Raw genomic sequence first — 20,268 nt, 5'->3', positions numbered from 1 at the left:
TTTTTTGTCTCTGACAAAAAATCGCATCGTGTCGGATCCGGCGTGATTTACAATGGAAGCCGGATCCGGCGTAATGCGTCAAAAACCGGATGCAAAAACTGAGCATGCTCCAATTTATTATAAAAAAACGGATCCGGCAAAAAAAACGGGCGAAACAGATGCAAAAACGGATCCGGCAAAAAAAAGGATTGGAGAATGTTTTTGCATATTCTGCGCTGGATCCGTTGCATCAGGCATATGCCGGATTGTGCCTGATGCAAAAAACTGATGTGTGAAAGTAGCCTTAGGCTGCTTTCACACATCCGGTTTTAGCAGTGCGGCTAAATCCGGTTCTAAAACCTATGCAACGGATGCAGCAAAAAAACGCATCCTTTGCATACGTTTTTACATGCGGCCCGTCCGGTTTTTGCCGGTTGCGGCACGCTACTGAGCATGTGAAGTGCAAAAAACAGCATGCGGCCTGCCGGATGCGGTTTTTGCTGCATTGCGCCGCATCCGGCATCCATAGGCATGCATTGGAAAAAGCAGCGCGATGCGGGTTTTTTTTGCTGGACAAAAAAACGCGCCAGGCAACGTTCCATCCGGCCGCCGCATGTGCTAAATATGCCGCATCCGGCAAAAACCGGACCGAATGCAAGGCCATGCGGCACAATCCAGCACTAATGAAAGTCTATGCGGAAAAAACGCCTCCGGCGGCAAATAATACGGTTGCGTTTTTTTCTGCAAAGAGCCGTATTGTGCCGCACAGCAGAAACCGGAGGTCTGAAAGCAGCCTTACCTGTCTCCTGTGCTACTGTAATTTCCGGGTCTGCGGTCAGTGCAGTGAATATTCATGAGCATAATGAGCGAGACCTGGAAGCAACAGCAATGCTGGAGACAAGTAAATATATATTTTTTTTCTTTTCTTTAAGGGACAGGTGTTTTCTGATGTCACACAGATCACATCAGTGTGCGGTCCGTGCGACACTTGTGCTGTCGGCAGAAAACAACATGAGGGGTACACGGACACGTGGTCATGTGAAAACACGAACGTGTGAATTTAATGGGTCTACGTGTGTCCGTGTCTCCGGTACGTGTGGAAACGGACACCATATGTACTGGGAACATGAATGTATGATGGAGTTTCTGCGATCATAGCATTAATGTCCTATTCTTTGCAGTGTATAGCGGAGGAGTGACCTCTTGGATCCCTGCCTGCACCTCCCTCTCCCTCCTCCCCTCCTCTGCTTCCTATCTGAACCACTTATTTCTCTGATGAGGAAACAATGCAAATAAGCAGCCTCCTGCCCCATGTGTCATATAAAGGCAGCTGCGGTTAGAGGCTGTCAGTTGGCTGCCACTATGGGGAGGTTGCTGCTGTGCGCTGCTCTGCTGAGCCTGGTTATTGGGGCCACAGCTGACCCGTAAGTCACCTATAGCACATTTCTATATGTTGTAGCTTGTTTATGGGGGATGTCTGACTTTTTACAGCTTCTATTGCATTACCCTGTTAGGACTTGTTGCCTGGTTCAGCTCCACCTGGCAGTGAGTTCACCATTCAGGTATAGGGTGCACAGACTTTTTGGGGAGCACTGATTGCAGCTGCAGTGACCGATCACTCTTCACAACCCTTGGAGCTTGTTGGCTCACTTTTGTGAACTTTCCAGCTCTGCTGAGGAATCTGGAGCAAGCTGCAGGCTTCACATGCAAAGTATAAACTACTGCATGTGTGACCTGTCCACAGCAAAACAGCTCTGGGGGAGGAGGGATCTCTGTGACTCTTGAGTCCTCATCCACCATGCTTGTGGTGGTCTGGTCTAGATATATGCCCCTTTGGTCTGACCATACTCTGGAGAGGAGCGAGTAGATTAGCATGACACTGGTGGCTTGGATAGTGTTAAAGGGAATCTGTCACCAGGATTTTGCTCCTCCATCTCAGAACACCATAATGAAGGGGCAGAGACCCTGGTTCCTGTGATGTGTCACTGAGCTGTTTGCTTTTTTTTTTTTATTATATATAAAATCAGTGTTTTCTCTTTTTTTTATATATATATATATATATAATTCCCTCCTGTATGTATAATCCACTGCAGTGGATTATGTCCCTGGCAGCACTGAAACTTTGCGTTGCACACCATGCATGCAACATGGTGTGTGAGGTGATCTGTAGCAAAGTAACCCAGGGGTTGCCATGGTGATGACCCAGGGTTACCATGGCAGCGAGTCCCAATCGCTGAGGAAAGGTAAGTGATCCATTGCAGAATTCAGGTGGTTGAACTACGGGCACCACTCTGGGCAGTGAGAGCAGAGTCCTAGCTGTAACATCACTCAGACCTGGTGGGGCTGCATTGCAGGAATCCCAGCGGTTGTCATGAATATATTATATTCATGCAAATGTGATAAACACGGTGTGTGATGTGTTTTTTTTTTTTTTTTTTTTTTTTTTTGTTTTTTTGTTTTTTTTTCTTTCCTTATTTCCTGCCAATATACCCAATATATGCAGTTTTGTGTGCAGCAAATCTGCTACTTGGGCACATACCCATGTCTGTGCTGGACTACCTGCAGCACACAGTGGTCTGCTAATGATGATCTGCTGATTAATCAGTGATTTTATCAAAACTGCACTAAGCAGCCCAGTAAGTGATACATTGCTGGCATCAGGGTCTCTGTATCTACATTATGCTGCTCTCAGATTAGGTGACAAAAACCTGGTGACAGAATCACATTAATATATTGGTAATGTTCTTAATATTTCATGTAACTGTGACGCAACACAATCTAGCACCTGGGATGCTGGCGGGTAGGTGGTGGTCTGCAGGGCCCTGATCCCGGGGACACAAATTGACATGGCTAATAGACATGAATGTGCTGCTAGTACACCCGTCTCATTAGGTCTAAGATCTATTCAGTTTGTATTGTAAAAATTTGGTAACGGATCAGTTTAAGGCTGTGCCCACGTAGCATATTTTCATGCAGTTGCGCTGCGTTCTGCACTGCAGCATAACTGCATGTGCCCTGCGTCCCCAGCACAATTTATGAAGATTGTGCCTAATCCATGCCCATGTGGCGTATTAGAACGCAGCGATTCGGCTGCTGCCTGAAGCGCTGCGTTCTAAGTGACATGTCACTACTTTCATGCGCTTTGCATGCAGCCCCGCTCTGTCTATGGGAGGGGCTGCATCCAGAGCGCATGAAATCGGCTGTTCCTTACGGACTCTTTCTGCAGCGATTTGAAGTGCACTTGTGCTGTTCAAATCGCTGCAGGGGCAGAACGCAACGTGGGCACATAGCCTAAGTCTCATTCATTCACATTAGCCCAGTAAATTCTGCAATGCTGGGCTAAAAACATTGCTTCTGAGAAATTCCCAGCTTATAGTTTAATGCTCTCAAGCCCATTGCCAGAGGCCGAAAAAATGTCCTTTCTGCCACTGATTGCTATGTCTGCATACTACATATACAGTATGAAGAAAAAACAAAAAGCCAGCACTAAATGTGCACTTCAGCACTAAACATTCCAAACTGTACTTATTATTATAAAAATTTTGCAATTTTTGGCAAAAAATTGCAATTTCTTGAGCTGCCTCGCCACGTGACGGCAAATCTCATTTGAGGCAGTCCTACACTAAAATATTTTTATAAAATGTGCCATACGGCCTCACATATGAATAGTAGAACACATTTAGTGCTGGCTTTTTGTTTTTTCTACATATACAGTATGTATGGGGGGGGGGGGGGTGACTGAACTTTCCTATTGAGGGTCACTGGCAATAAGCCTTCACTATGGTTTATTTACTGAATGCACATTTAACTAGTGACTCAAGGAATATACCGGACTACCCCCTGGTGATCAATCACATGGATCCACGTGAAGCTTTGCCGAAGGCTAAAATATTTGCTCGATCACATAAAGCTGAAAGGTAAACTTTCTTGACGCCATGAGATCTTGGTGAAGGCTCCAGTATTCTTATCTGTGTATACATTATATTGTATGTTATCGCTTTCAGGTCACATAAGACAGCCTTATATCAGGTTACATATGCACTGCTAAATACTCTTTGGGCTTCTATCGTCTGGGAAAAGTCAACTTGCTACTCCCTAGACCAGACTTAAAGCTGTGACATTTTTTTTTTTTCTTCTTCTCCCATTATATAGCAAATCCAATGTATCTGGACAGTATAGTCAGATTCATCCATCCTGGCCTTGGCTCCACAGCCTAATACCAGGAGCATTAGTTGTTGCAGCAGAATGACTCTCCTGGTCCCAGCCCAGTGCGGCGCACTCCCCCCTCCGCCCAGGGTTCCTGTTCTGCAGGTCTGTCCTCCTATGAATTATAGGGTGAAGAATCTCCAATTCAGCTTATGATAATTTCTAGTCTGTGCGCAGGAGCCAATCTGATCACTAATGGCGGTTAAATACAGGGAGCCATGTCTGATCCAGCAGCCCCATCAGCAGAATGGTAGTTGTGGGATTTTCAGTTGCGCACTGACTCGTAAACAGTAATGGTGTAATTACTTACCGCACTTTATAGGCAATTACGGTGTTCACAAAGTTGTATTTAATAATACACTTAGCTGGGGTTTTGCACAGTCATTCCCATATTTTTCATTTTTTATTTTAATACAGAATATATCCTGCTCTATCCTTCAAGCCACACATCCAAGCCCTCTTCACCTCATGCAGACTACAACTCAAAAAATATCTCCTGGATCCGTGCTTTCCTTAACCAAGAATCAGCAAAAACATTAGTGCATGTCCTCATCATCTCCCGCCTTGACTACTGCAACCTCCTGTTCTCTGGCCTCCCTTCCAACACTCTTGTACCCTTCCAATCTATCCAAAACTCTGCGGCCCGCTTAATCCACCTCTCCCCTCGCTATTCCCCATCCTCGCCATTCTGCCAATCCCTCCACTGGCTTCCCATCATCCAACGACTCCAGTTCAAAACATTAACCATGACATACAAAGCCATCTGTGGCGCCCTGGACAAGCCAGGACGTCACAGGTACTGCAACACACCCCGGTTAGGCACATCTTGGTCAAACACAAATCCTTGTTGCCTCCCTCCAGGGGCTGATGTCCACACCAGGGGATGGGCCAGGCAGTTGGCCCCACCCACCAAGGAGTTCACAGCCCTGGAGGCAGGAAAAACGAGGGCAGAGTAGTTTGGAGAGTGAAGTGGTAGTAGAGGAGGCTGACCGTGTCCGGGTGCGTGGCCTGGGCACATACAGCAAGGTTGGCAGACGGTGGTGACCGTCTGCAGGAGAGGCTGATTGAAGCGAGCCGTAAGGACCGGGGACGGGCGGTGGCCCAACGGTACCGGATTGGGGAGCAAAGAGGCCAGCACCATTTGGCAGGGCTTACGGACCCCGACCAGGCTAGGAGTCGCCGTAAAACCGGTCAAATCCGTTAGCAAAGGGAACCTCCAGGGTTTCCCAGCAGTCAAGACCCGATTGAAGGCAACAGCTCAAACCGTAAAGGGAAACAGTCACCGCCAAGGCTACAGTTCCCAGGGCCAGAGCCTGCGGGCAAAAGGGGCTCCCTCAGCATCCATCCAAGCTGGGGAGCGGGTTACCGGTGGGAAGCCATTGGAACCGTAAACACAACATAGGTGCAGGGAAAGGCAGTCACAATCAACCTACCGGGAGGAGAAACACCGCAGCAGTCTGTGGGGCCTGTCCATCCAACCGTTTGTTTTACCGGAGACTTTGCATTCGTCATTGGCTGAGTACCACCGTGCCGTGCTGCCCCCGCAACCCTGCACCCCACCAGGCCCCGTAACCTGCCTGCAATCTCTAACACCTCACCGGGCCCCGGGACAAAAGTCTGTGACCTAGTCTCCAATTACCTACCTGCACGCAACCTCAGATTCTCACAAGATCTCATTCTCTACTCTTCTCCTCTTCCCACAATCGCATACAAGATGTCTCCCGTGCCTCCCCCATACTCTGGAACGCTCTACCTCAGCATATCAGACTCTCCCCTACCATGGAAAGCTTCAAGAGGAACCTCAAGACCCACCTCTACCAACAAGCCTACAATAACACTCAGTCTAGTACACCACTGCGCAACCAGCTCTGTCCTCACCTATTGTACCCTCACCCATTCCCTGTAGACTGTGAGCCCTTGTGGGCAGGGTCCTCTCTCCTCCTATACCAGTCTGTTTTGTACTGTTAATGATTGTTGTACATATACCCTCTTTCACTTGTAAAGCGCCATGGAATAAATGGCACAACAACAATAATAACCAGACTGGCATGCTAGGAAGGGGCCCAGGATAAGGCCACTTTCACACTGCATTCTGACCCTCTGTTCAGTGGTCCTGTCGAGGCTTCCATCTGAACCCCCCCCCCCCCCCTCTTCCGAAAAACACGTTCCGGATGCATTTGCTGATGGGGCCATTGACTATAATAGAGCAGACTGCGTCCCCAAGTGCTCTCTTGCACCATTTTCGGGTGTATACGCTTTCTAGAGGTGGACACCGAGACGTAGTAGACTGCATCTGGATATCCTCCTACAGAGAGTGTATACTCTCAAAAATGGTGCACGACCAAGCACTTGGTGACTCCGTCTGCTCCATTATAGTCAATGGGCCCCCTCGGCGCATACGTCAGAAATCTGTTTTGTGTGGGCATTTGCAAGGAAGCCCTGATGGGACCACTGAACATGGGTCAGAACGCAGTGTGAAAGGGACATCCAAACTTTGCACCAGGGCCCATCAGAATCTATTTAAGCCACTTGTCACAGCTGCAGCTACTTGCATTGTATGGCTGCAGCAAAGGTGTCCTCTGCATCTGAGTGTTATCAGATGCTGCCAACGCACCCCATTTTTAACTTGCATTCCCCGGGCAACCTTTTGGGTTGGGCAACCTTATATGCAGGCATTGAGGGCCTGAAAGTGATGAGGTACATGCACTCATCATCCATGCACAGTAGGTAGTCACAGCTCACCTCTTCCCCCTTCCTGCACAATGACCTCTTCATTTCACTAATGTCTTGGAGGTATGAATGTGACTCTGTAATCTCTAATCCAAAAATCTGCAATCAGGAATAGAGAAAGGTTTGAGGGTTGGAGCTGGGGGGAGTCTCAAGGGGGCCCAAAAAAAACATACTGTCAGTATGGGGCCCTGAAATTCCTGCTTATCAGGCCCTGATTATATGGAGCAGGTTTACAATTAATTGCCACTGGCTGTACACAACTTATCTGCTGGGACTGGTATCTTAACCTTTTGTTTACCATGGCCTCTGAGGTTAGCTCAGTCACCCCCCCCCCACCCTGCTCTTTAGACCCCCTACGACTCTACACTGAACACAATGGATTGTGTATCTGCACTTAGTGGCCCAAATTTGGACCTTGGCAATGGGGACCCTTTAGATGTCTAGTAATGTCCCTAGTACCACTCTTGACCATGGGCTGTATTTTTGGTACGGAGTTTATATAATAAAATTTTGGTCTGTAATAACTAATACACTAGGCCTCATTTGGCAAAACTACTGGTTGCCCATAGTAACCAATCACAGTTCAGCTTTCATTTCTGAAGCTGCTCTGGTAAAATGAAAGCTGTTCTGTGATTGGTTGTCATGGTCAACAAAGACTTCTCTCAGACAGTGTTGCTGTAATATAAAGCTGACTTAAGGCTTCTGGGCCGACATGGAGTCTGATCGCTGCTGTCCATGGCAACTGTAGTTTGACCAAGGAAGGAAAGCGGAGTTCTTGTCATCCCTCCTTGGCGACCTATAAGAGCTTGAGTATGAGGCGTCGGGTTCAGTAAGAAATACATGCCAAGAGTGACGCGTGCCATGTCAGAAATGCTCCCCTACTTGGGACCGGAGTAGAATTTTTGCACAAAACAAAATGGCTGCACCTTTGATACATTTTGGCAGAGCTGATATAACCTGTCATGAAAACACCCAAGTTTAAAAAAAGTTTTTTCGATGCTTTCACTAGTTTTTTGGCATAAAAGCATTGATTAACCAGCCCCTCAGTGTGAACATAACTTTAGAGTGACACCCTGGGATATGTCACATACTGTGTATTTCCTCCCATACTTCCGCACTTCATGGTTGCAGTATCACTTTAGTAGTAGAATCCACTTGGTGGTTTCCCTGACACTATTACATGTTACAAAATGTTTTTTGGCATTTATGTAGACCTGAAAGATGTTGTGTACTAGAATTCCCCCTAGGGTCAAGTTGACCCCAAAATGGCTTAGGTCTCTTTTTAAATCCTTCCGTGAGACTGCCACCGCCTACCCTCCCTGTCTTGGCTTGTCTTGAGGGGGTTGCACTAGCCACTTTTCTTGTATATTCCCAGCTGCAATCCTTCAAGAAATTCCTTCCTGAGAAACCATAGATGAGTGTATAAACATGTTCACTTGTGCAATCCTCACCAGACTGGTACCCCGAACACTACGTGATCAGCACAATTCATGTCCCTTCTTGTGAGCAGTCTCTTGAAGAACCTCTTCTCAATCTTTAATAATGCAGCAATTTCTGATGTATGTCTTCACACCATACAGCTCTTGTTTTGTAACTTCATCTGATACTAATAGTACTGTCATGGCTTACAGGAGGAGTATAGTCTTGAAAGTATACTAAGGCTGCTTTCACACCTCCAGTTTTAGCAGAGCCGACCAATCCGGCTCTAAAACCTATGCGGCGACAAAACCGCATCCTTTGCAAAAGTTTTTGACATGAGGCCCATCCGGTTTTTGCCGCTTGCAGCAAGCTACTGAGCATGCGCAGTGGAAAAAAACGCATGCGGCAGCCGGATGCGGTGTTTGCCGCAGGACGCCGCATGCGGTGTCCATAGGCATGCATTGCAAATTACGCCGCATTGGCTGGATGCTGCGCAATGCGGGGTTTTTTTTTTTTTGCCTGACAAACAAAAGTGCCAGGCAATGTTCCATCTGGCCGCCGCATCGGCCAAATCTGCTGCATGCGGCAACAACCAGACCGAACGCAAGCCCACGCGGCACAATACGGCACTAATGTAAGTCTATGCAAAAAACGCAACCGGCGGCAAAAAAAAAAAAAAGTTGCGTTTTTTTCTGCAAAGCGCCGGATTGTGCCGCACGGGAAAAACCGGATGTGTGAAAGCAGCCTAAGGCACTGATTCATCAAGCCATCTATACCAACTTTCTGGTGTAACCATGCTTGACATGTCACAATTTTTGCTTGGCTTAGGCTAGGTTCACATTTCCATTGTTTTGCATCAGTCACATGCGTTGCTTGACGCTTGTGACTGATACGTTGTACAACGGATGACAAGAATTGGAATTAGAAAGCGGATTCCGTTCAACGTGAGACCGATCAGATTGTTCACAATAGCCGGCCGCTGGCTTTTGAGAGCGATCAGCTGATACAGCTAAATAATTCATGACTATATTGCCACCATATGACTGCCAAAACGCCACCCATAATGGGTCAGGCTGAGACTTTCAGCCATAATGTAGATGAAGGCTGTAATTCACACCATTATTTTATAAATGGTCTTGGATTTCCTGGGACTCCTTGGCCAAAAGGCAACAAAGATGTAACCGCCACTCGACTGGGCATTCCGGGGAGGGTGGTGATGGTCCCATGAGGGTCAAGATTAGGAAGTGGACAATCTCCACAACAATTGTAAACTGTTTTATATAAAGCAGTCGTAGTCAGAGGTTGGATCCAGTGTCTCGGGCGGGGAGGGGACGCTGCGCTCACCCACTGCTCGGGTCCGGCTGCTGCTCGCTCGGTGGCTCGAGCGGCGTTCCTCGCCCGTGAGTGAAAGGGGTGGTTTGGTTTGTGGATATTGTCCGTGACGCCACCCACGGTTCGTGGTGAGGTTGGGACACCACCGCTGCTCTATACGGGGATCCTGGGAGCGTTGACAGGGAGCAGCTGGGGTAGGGGGTTTCTGGTGGGCCCGGTGGTGGTCGGAAGGTGGATTGCAGGGCCTGGCCCGGGTGCAGGGTCACGGGGCAGCGCAGTGCCAGACGGCACGGTAGTACTTGTGAAGCCCCACAGGTGTTGTGTCGGTGCATTACCTTCAGGGACTCCACTCAGCTGGATCTGGTCACAGGTAGGAAATCTTCTATTGTCGTGACGCCACTCTCAGAATTGCGGTCAGTGGGGACCGCCACTGCAGGTTAAGGGACGCCTGGGGCTGATGGTGGGTGCAGTTAGTTGGAATAGCCTCCTGAGAGTGAGGCAAGCCCCAGGGCCCTGTGTAGGTGCGTAGAACCACAAGGCGCAGAATAACTCCACACAGGCAGAATGTCTTTCAGGGTTTTTACTCACTTCAGGTGGCAGGGTGAGTAACCCGGGCGTAGCTGGGATGAACCAGGCGGGAACCAGGTATCCTTCAGGCTGACTTCTGATGGTGACTACCAACTCGCCTTCCTTAGCCCTTGGTGGTTTGGGGTGACCCCGACTTTTAGTCCCTATGGGGGTCACCCAGGGAAGTTGCTGAAGCCTCACTCCCCTTCGTTTGCCGTTTGCTTGTGGCCTGGACCAGCTCACTCCAGCTGCTTGCCTCCTGTGAGCTATGGGCCCTAACTGTGGCTACGTGGCTGCGGCTTTTGTGGTGTTGTGGTGTGGGCTTTGAGGGCCCCACACCGGCAGGTTTAGCAAAAGAAAGCTGGATCTATCTCCGCTTCGGGATCTGCCGCCCGTTTGGGCCTGGTACTCTCTAGCAGTCTCCTTACTTCCCACTCCGTTGCTCTCTCTCTAGCTGAAGATGGATTTCGGGTAGCACTCCTAGTTGACCGTTCTCCCCCGTCGGTAGCCACTGCGCGGACGCTGTCAGACTACAGCAGCCCACGGGATCTGCTCCTCACTCGAGCTCCCTGGACTCTGCACTGAACCGGCTCACATCTGGGACCTTCACTGCTGCTCCTGTCTGAGCTTCACTTTCCTGCTCCTCACTCTGCTGCAGACTCTAGACTGTTTACTCCTCCTTCTCTTTTCCCTTTTTGTGCCTGCCTACGCCACCTAGCAACCAGATTCTCTTACCACACCCCTTGAGAGGAGATGGAGGCTTTTGGCCCCCTCCACTATTCCAGTGAAGGTGAAGGCTTTTCCCCCTCCTGGGATCCCCAGGGGTCCTCTCATGGGTACATGTGTGAGACCTGATCACTATGCGCCTGTGTTCCACACCCCGGTCAGCCTTCTGGATTACCTGTGTTGTACTGTTCCCAGCATGGGTGCAGTACTCAGTGGTGCCTGACCAGGTCAGGGGCGCCACATACTCACTCAGCCAGTAACGTACACGGAGTCTCTGGTCAAACAAACGGCTGGATGGACAGGTCCCACAGGCGGCTGCGGTGTTTTTCCCCTGACCCCAGGTTGGTGGTGTAAGTCCTTTCCTGCACCTTTTGTGTACGCTCTTCCTGCGCTCCGGTTTCCAGCTGGCCCCCCCGGTTCAGTACCGCTGGGCCACCGCCCAACCCCGGCTACCTACGGTTCCACCAAGACTGTCTTCCCGGCTCCTGCAGACGGCCACTACAGTCTGCCTGACTGGCTACACGAGGGCCCTAGGCTCCAACCTAGGTCCCAGTCTGCGTCTGCCTCTCTGCAGACCTCCTCTCTCTTCCTCTGCCTGGACTTCACTCCTTGCTTCCTGCCTCAGACCAGCTAGACTCCTCGGTGGGCATCTCCATCTGCCTGACCCCGCCCACCTGGTGTCTGTCTGAACCCGAGGGACGAAATCAGGTCTCACTGGGGATGCCACATCCAGCATCAAAATCCATGATTAAAAAATTCAAGTATATTTGGAAAAATATATATATTATATTAATATAATATATGCAGAAGGATGGGGCAAAGTGCATGAAACACCTTACGTGTTTGATGGTAAATTTAAAAGAGCAGACTAAGGACTGCTTTTAAATTTACAGTCTGAAACTCGTAAGGTGTTTCATGCACTTTGCCCCATCCTTCTGCATATATTATATTATATTAATATATATATATATATATATATATATATATATATATATATTTTTCCAAATATACGTGCATTTTTTAATCATGGATTTTGATGCTGGATCTAACCTTTCTGACTACGATTGACCACAGCTTGGCCTAACTGGCAGATCACGAGCACGCCTAGTCCTGTTGCAGTGTCATACGGTAAGCTGGAGTTTCTCTATCTCTAATATATATAAAGCAGTCTCCAACCCACTGGTACCAAGGGTTCTACTATCTTTCACTTGTACGGTAGATGTATTCCCTCAGCATAGCTTGCCCAGAGTGTCATTTGCGTTCTTCTCATGCCATCGGCCTGCACCCTTTTAGAATCTGGAATGAGGGTCTGCTTCTCTGCATGCTTTGGGAAAAGTATAAGAAATCCCTTCCGAGGCTACTCACTGGCATGTAAAATCTGGTTCAATTCTGATCCTGGAAAGTCAGACTTGTGAAATGCATATGGGTATCCTTTTTGTCATGCGAGTGATAGATGGAGGTCACTTCTCACATTGCACTGTGCATCCATTAGCCACCAGTGTGAGTTCCATAAAGGGCACATGTTGTAAATATATTTCAGAAAGGATTCAGTCACTTGCATGCAGTTGATGAGAACCTGGGACCAACAAGCCACTCAAATGGCCATGTCTGCATATGTAGCGCCCCTGAATAAATCAGTGTGCTACAGGGAACTCCATCCTTTCCCCAGGGTGCAGGAACTCCACGCATGGTTCCAAGTTCCCACAAATTGGTGTCACCCCAATTAACACATCACATCATGACCTGTCACACACCAGTGGATTGGTCTAGCTGGAAAAGGGCCACCCACCTAGGGGTCAGGCAGACTGGTAGGAGGGACGTAGTGTGTGGAGAGAGCGCCCTCAAAGTGAGGAGCTGGAGTGTTCGCTCCCAGGGAGCTAGAAAGACAGAGGTTGGGTCGCAGACAGTGGTCTGAGACCAGAGGAGTCGGTGACTGGGTTCAGGGACGTCTATCTGGGGTGCGACACCCGGTGTAGCAGGGATTGGAGGCCCCAGAGAACCACAGAGCTGACCAGTACTGAGCACGACTGGGTACAGGACCCTAGGTCAGGAGCTGATTCAACATCCTGACAATTTGAGCTCTGGAAGGTCCCTGAAGGTCCCCTTCTCTGCAGCCTGACTGAGGACATCAGCACACCGCGGGGGACAGGGTTTTCCAGAAAAAGCAACCTACTGAAGTCCCAAGTGCCAGCCCTTAGGAGCAAAACTTCATTTAAAAACTGAAGAATGGGACCTTACAGCTTCTAGCTATAAGGACCTACACAGAGACAAAACTGTGCATGGAGGCAGGCTTCTGATTACTGAGCAACACCGGTGGGACCGGGTTCTTGGAAGGGCACCCCACAGCGGCACTCAAACCTTGGTTTACCTACAGCATGTGTCTCCTTTTATAAACCTCATCCAGGACTACCCGCAGTGAGTACCCTGGTCCCCTGCACCCTGCTCTCCCAAATAACTACCAACACAGAGCCCGGGGCCTTCCCCATCTGTGGAGGGACTGACATCTGGCTGTTTAATCCCATCTGCCCTGGTACTCCTTACAGCAGCAGTGGTACTCCCGTTACCGCAGGTGGCGTCATGAACATATCCCCTGTAAATACCTCCTTTATACGGATCAGTGTCCGCCAAGCCAGGACCCCCCTCGAGCCACAAGCCAGGATCCGAGCAGCCCGACTAACACCAGGGCGGCACACATACACGGCCTAGTGTAACACTGACAGACAAAGTATATTGGGACACAAAGCACGTCCATTACAGAAGGGGAAACTGACCAATGTCAAAAGTATTGCAAACAAACCTACATGTTTGGTATTATTACGATCGTAGTGACCAAAACGTATACCAAATATCCCCCCGCCAAAAAATAAGGCGCTGGGCTTCTCAGGTGGTTCACTTCTTCACGGAGACATTGTGTGGAGAGAGAACCTGGGGTGCACAACAGTTACTGGTCTCTTTGGGCCGGTGGCAGTCATCATCCTAGACAGTAACGCAACAGTGCTCACTTGGACAACCAGAAATATAAATATAATGGAGTACATGAAATAACTGGTACAGGTCAAGCCCACCTTCCACACATGCTTTACTCTGTACATTTTTATTGAATGTTTCTCAGAACATGGCTGTTGGACACAAGTTCAATCTGCAGGACATCTTGGCCGCCAGTTTGAACTTAAAAGTTCAAATTAATTATTAGGTTTCTGTGTACTCATAAGATTAAAGATTGGATTGTACACAAGAATTGCCATTTATTCGCTTTCCTTTGATAAATGTCTCCCTCTGAAGTAAATGTTCTAGATTAAAGCCCCCGTCACATTTAACGACTTTCCAGCGATCCCGACAACGATACGACCTGAGAAGGATCGCTGGTAAGTCGCTACATGGTCATTGGTGAGATGTCAGTCAGATCTTCCCAACGATGTAGCGACCTGTATAACTATCTGTGGTACGTGTTGAAGCTCTGCATCGTTAACGAGGTCATTGGTAAGGCGTCAAACACCGATTCATCCTGCCCAGCAGGACCTTGACTATCGAAAAATGGTCCAAGCCATTGACACGACCAACTATCTCACAGCAGGGGCCTGGTCGCTGCAATGTCAAACGTGGCGAGATCGTTGCTGCGTCACAATGTGTGACTCAGCAGCGATCTCGCATGTGTGAAGGTAGCTGAAGTCCTAGGTAAAATTTTTTTTAAAAGAAACGCATGTAAAGGATTTTCGGGGACCAATCGTTATGATCCAGTTATAGCCACTCACCTGTAGGGGTTGTGCAAACCTGCACTACCTGTTTTAGCATGGATAATGTAACTGGGTGCACACCCAGACACTGTTCTGGCTGTGGCAGTCCGAAAGGGGGCTGTATCTTTACGAAGTGGTCATGTGACCGATCACTTGGGATCCTCGCGCCGCTGATCCAGATTGGGATTACAGCCTCCACCGCAAAAAACAGCTCCTGCTGTGGGTCCCAAAAAGGGAAAATGGGTATGTAGAAAAAGGATGTCACGGTCCAGAGGAGCGCTAGGGAGGCCAGATTAGTTTGTAGCTTTAAAATATATCTATTTCTTGTCGTATTACAATGCGTTTCGCTACGTGAAATATCAATCAGGTGAAATATCTTCACCACCTGATGAAGATATTTCACATATCGAAATGCATTGTAATACAACAAGAAATAAAGATATATATTTTAAAGCTACAAACTAATCTGGCCTCCCTAGCGCTCCTCTGGACCGTGGCATCCTTTTTCTAGGTACCTGAAGTCATCAGATGTGATCTCTGGTCTGAGACTTGCACCTATTTATTTTGGTAAGGAAAGTCCCCTACAATCATTGTGTAATAACAAGACTTGGGGCAAAACTGCAGACTGGCAAGTAACACAGGTCATATGTCAGCTGCATTGTTGGGATGACTGTACGAAGCCACGAGGGCAACATCTTATCGAGCTACTATAGGTGCACTAATGACTGATGCATTTGTAAGGTTAAAACGGTAAGAAAAAGCATAACTTATATTATTTTTTTTTTTCTTCCCCGTTTTAGTCAATATGTTCTCAGCACACCTGCAATGCTGGTCAGTGGAGATACTGGAAAAGCCTGTATGATCCTTGTGGGGATCACTGAACCCTTAGATGTCTCTATGGTATTGGAATACAACGGAAGGAATACCACAATCATTCAACAAGATGTTTCCGGTCCTAAATATTCCCAGTGCGGTGACTTTAAGGTAAAGATTTTACATCACTGCCAACTCATTATTCATGGCCTTTGCATCTCGTGTGGAAGTTCAACTCCTATTGACTTAAGAGGCCAAGCTGCAATACCAAATTCAACTATAGACAAGTGTGGTTCTGATTATAAGTTTGGCTATGTATATGCTCCTTTAATTCTATCTTGGCACAGCATATATGTCATCATGGTTTTAAAGACACCGAACTAACACTTCTAAATAGCAGTGCCCGGTATATTGATGACGTCTAAATTTTAGTAGCCTGACATTTCATAATGTTAATCTGCTGATCAAACACAATTGTTTACTTAATGTTCCATCATGCATGTGAAAAAGAATGTAAGTCTATTGTATCTGGCTTAAGAGTATATAGTTGGCTGCTACGCTTGAGCTCTAATTATATGTACATTGCCATTAAACTAATCAATGGTTTATGCTCCTCGTCTCAGGTTCCCACTGTCCCAAGTGCCGTTCCCGTGGCCATTATTTTTTCAGCAATTGGGAAAAACACTGACCTAAGGGACCGTAAATCCGTGGTAATTAACTCTGCTTCAACTAGCTGCATGTATCAGATGGACAAGCCCGTCTACAAGCCTGGCCAAAATGGTGAGCAGCATTGGTGGACTTGTCAACTAGACCTTCAATTTGTCTCTAAAATGTTTGTCCTGATGTGAAGGTTTTTGGGAGGAATCTTCTTAGGCTGTGTGCGCACTAGAAAAGTGATTTTTCTCAATTTCTTGAGAAACTTCTGGGAGTTGAAGATTACCGCACCTGCGGTAAAGAACGCACCAAAACCGAAGGGAAAAACGCATGCGTTTTCCTGCAGTTTTTCCGCAGGTTGGTCCCTGCGGTTTTTTGATGCTGTAACTGCAATAAATATAGCTAGATAATCGATACAGATAATGGATAGAGGGAAAGATGGATAGATGGGGAGAGATAGATGAGACATATATAATGTCCCACCTCTCTGCATTTTCTAAGCTGGCACCCTTTAGTGACTTTCATGTGGCACTAAAGGGTGCCTAGCCTTGTATTTAGCAATAAAATAAATAATTAAAAAAAACTACGTGAGGTCCCCCCCCCCCATCTTTTGTAGACAGCTAGGGTAAAGCAGACGGCTGCAGCCTGCAAACCACAGCTGGCAGCTTTACCTTGGCTGGTAATCCAAAACAGAGGGTACCCCATGCTGTTTGTTTTACATTAAATAAATAATTTAAAACAAACGTGGGATCCCCCACCAACTTGGATCACCAGCCAAGGTAAAGCAGACAGCTGTGGTCTGGTATTCTCAGACTAGGGAGGTCCACGGTTATTGGACACTCCCCAGCCTAAAAATAGCAGGCCGCAGCCGCCCCAGAAGTGGCGCATCCATTAGACGTGCCAATCCTGGCGCTTCGCACCAACTCATCCCGTTGCCCTGGTGCGTTGGCAAACGAGGTAATATATGGGGTTGCTGCCAGATGTGTAATGTCACCTGGCATCAAGCCCTGGGGTTCCTGATGTCACGCGTCTATCAGATACCTGACATCACCAACCCAGTCAGTAAGAAATAAAAATAGACGACAAAGTTTTATTTGAAGGAAACACTCCCCACATTCCCTCTTTCACCAATTTAATGAAAAGAACAATCCAATTCCACGTTCGGCGTAATCCAATAAGGGGGGGGGGGTCCCATGACGATCCATAACAGTCACTGTCCCAGTCAATGAACAGAATGTTCCCCATTGGCTGGGAGAGCAATGCAGTGACCTGAGCTAACATCAATAGCCAAGGTCACTGCAGGGGATGACTAGCGCTGCTGTCAGGAGGATAGATGAGATCATTACCTGCTGTGATCATCTCCTGTACTGCAGTAGTCAGCGCTGTCACTGACTTCTATGCTCGCCTCGTTGTCAGCAGTATTGCGAGAGCCCGTAACGTCACCGCTAGTGACCAGTCTTGGGCCGCTCGCAAGACGGGCATACAGCCGTGACCGCGGTGATGTCAGGAGGCAGGAGATCGTCACAGGAGGTAATGATCTTATCCAACCTCCTGACAGCAGCGCTAGTCATCCCCACGGCTGCACGCACTGCTGTGTGTCAGTGTCTGCCAGCACTGCAGCGTGACAAGCAGCTGATACTGTGGGCAGACACTGACACACAGCACTGCAGGCAGCGGCAAGGATAGAGCGGGACACAGACTGCACGGGCACCTGGAGGTCACACGGAAGTGCTTCTGTGCGGTGTACAGAGAGTAACATCAATGTTTACTCTGCTCCGCTTCCTCTGTCATAATGACATCACTTCCTGCAAAACCATAGGCAGTGATGAGCATTACCACAGGTGAATCGCAGCTATACTGAGGGTATACCGCACATCCATTTGCTACCTGCGGTATACCCCCGGTATTTCGCGATTACATTAGTGAATGGAGTGAAATACCGTGGGTATACCGCAGGTACCTGTGGGGAAAAAAAGTGACATGCTCATTTTCTCAAGAAATTCTTCAGAAAGAATTTTCTTGGTGTGCACACAGCCTTTTTTTTTTTTTTTTTTTTTTTTCTTCATAGGTTTTGCTGGGAAATGTCTGCAGAAAGATTACAAGCATTTCTCAAATTTCTGCAGCAAAACCGTGGGTAAAAAAACTCCTAGTGCGCACATAGCCTTATATTGGAAAAGTCAGGGGTGGGCTTAAAGATCTAGTTTTTAAAGCCTTTCTCTGATAGAAGGGTGTGCCATCAAGAACTCTCGAAAGAGTGGACTCAAAGAGAAGTCTTGGTCTGCTAGCACCTTGTATGTTCATGAATTACTGAAGGCACTAATGCATAACTGAAATGTAATCATTCTAGATCTCCCAGAGAGGCATAGTGGGTAAATTAACTATAAATGGGTAATCTAATGAGGTGGCATCAGTCCCAATCGTAAAGTTAGTGTAGGACTGTTCCTCCTAATACCAAAGCTTCTTGAGATGAAGATCTAAAGAGGACTGCACTACAAAGTAGGATAAAGTCCATATAAGAGGAATAGATTTACCACCAATTGGTAAGGCTGGGAATCTGTAGGGTATAGTACCTCTGAAGACTTTTTCAAATCAGCAGATTGGTGCAGATGATGGCCCAGCTCCATAATGAGTCAATGGATTTACGATCTTATCCATACCAGAGTATCTAGAGAATAACAGAATACTGTATAGTATAAAGCCACCAATGATTGTGTAGCCCATGACTCCTGTTGAATGCCTCCCTTGATTAGTCACATCTTCTGGATCCCAGCAGTTGGGTGCCTGACCTTCTCATGGAAGGTGCCGATCTAACAAGACTACTTTATGCAAAGTAAAGCTAGGTAACTTTGTAGGTCTATATTTTTCGGAGGATTTGAGACCACGACTGAAGTAATGGAGCATTTAGACAAGCTGACAAATGCTTATTGCTAATTATTGGCTCTTGTAATCGTATCAAATGGCAAAACTCTCATTTGAGTGACTGGATTAATTCTGATGGAATAATCCACAGTTCTTCACCCCATGAATGTAGCCAATCACTGCTCATAATTGGGCTGGAATCCACCTATATAAAGTAGACTTAAAACCTGGGCCTGGAAAAGGGACCTGTCTAGCTAGCCCATCTGGTGCCATCCATTGCCCTCCTGTTCAATCAGCCAAAGGCTCAGATTTGCAGATTAATGCAAAATCAATTGAACTGGCAAATTTGAGCATTTATTTTGACACAAATTTAATGTTTCTTATGCTTCAGAGCATAACGGCAAAAGTGCATATTTATCGCGTTTTTTTTTTATTTTTTTTTGTGTAGTGTTTAGCTTGCTTATACTAAATCAGTGATGTTAATGTAGGTAAGGAACGTAAAAGTAATGGCTTCCATTTTATTGCAGTGCAATTCCGTATCCTATGTCTAGATGCTCAGCTGAAGCCAGTGAATGAAAAGGTGGGTGACTGTACACTGTAAAAACCATAATATGGTAGGACAAAATGGAGCCATATCGCCAACATGTGCTGCCATGCAGGCTGTTTTGGGTGCTGTGTATGGCCCATGATGGGGATGTGTTGAGTTCATTGAGTATCCATAAAATGGATCTAGTAGGGTGGGGAAGGGGGAGACTTGAAAGTTATTGAAAGTGTGCTATCCAAAGGTTGGATGACAAACTAGTCTGATTTTTCTTATGCCAACCCTTATATTTTGTGCTTTATCTAATGTGCCTCTTCCCTTTTTTTTTTTTTTTTTTTTTTTTTTTTTTTTTTTAAATCCTCCTCTCTCCCAGTTCACAGCAGTCTACCTGCAGGTAAGTGACAATATGGACATTTTTGGGTTGTCTTTAGTGTGAGTGACATACTCCACTTCTGAGCCCTTGAACTCCAAATTAATATTTGTTTTACAAGCATTTGGAGAAATCAACGTTTCAAGATTTGTTTTATTAAATCATGTGACCAACTTACATAGTACCTCACACAAAGAAATTACCATGCTCCAATTAGAGACACAGGGGTGTGTAGAAATGTGAAACTTCCACACCCATCAGTATAAGCTGAACCCTATATCATTCAGTTATAAGACAAGATGATTTCCATAGAACACACAATGGCTTGTATTCTCACA

General features: G+C 47.1%; 1 protein-coding gene across 1 annotated transcript in view; it reads left to right on the top strand.

The window, feature by feature from the left end:
• The first annotated feature begins 1,297 nt into the window (after positions 1-1,297).
• The window catches only part of LOC142310730 (ovostatin-like), a 59,421-nt gene continuing 40,450 nt past the window's right edge, over positions 1,298-20,268 (top strand). Inside the window, exons 1-5 of the mRNA XM_075348356.1 lie at positions 1,298-1,403; positions 15,494-15,677; positions 16,130-16,286; positions 19,547-19,599; positions 19,934-19,954. Of these exons, the coding sequence (XP_075204471.1) occupies positions 1,342-1,403; positions 15,494-15,677; positions 16,130-16,286; positions 19,547-19,599; positions 19,934-19,954 (477 nt within the window). The 5' untranslated portion in view covers positions 1,298-1,341. The remainder of the gene's footprint in view (positions 1,404-15,493; positions 15,678-16,129; positions 16,287-19,546; positions 19,600-19,933; positions 19,955-20,268) is intronic.

Source organism: Anomaloglossus baeobatrachus, chromosome 5 (genome assembly GCF_048569485.1).
Source record: "Anomaloglossus baeobatrachus isolate aAnoBae1 chromosome 5, aAnoBae1.hap1, whole genome shotgun sequence".
In the NCBI taxonomy this organism is placed as follows: domain Eukaryota; kingdom Metazoa; phylum Chordata; class Amphibia; order Anura; family Aromobatidae; genus Anomaloglossus; species Anomaloglossus baeobatrachus.
Note: the sequence above shows the minus strand (reverse complement) of the source record. Positions and strands in the feature narration are given on the sequence as shown.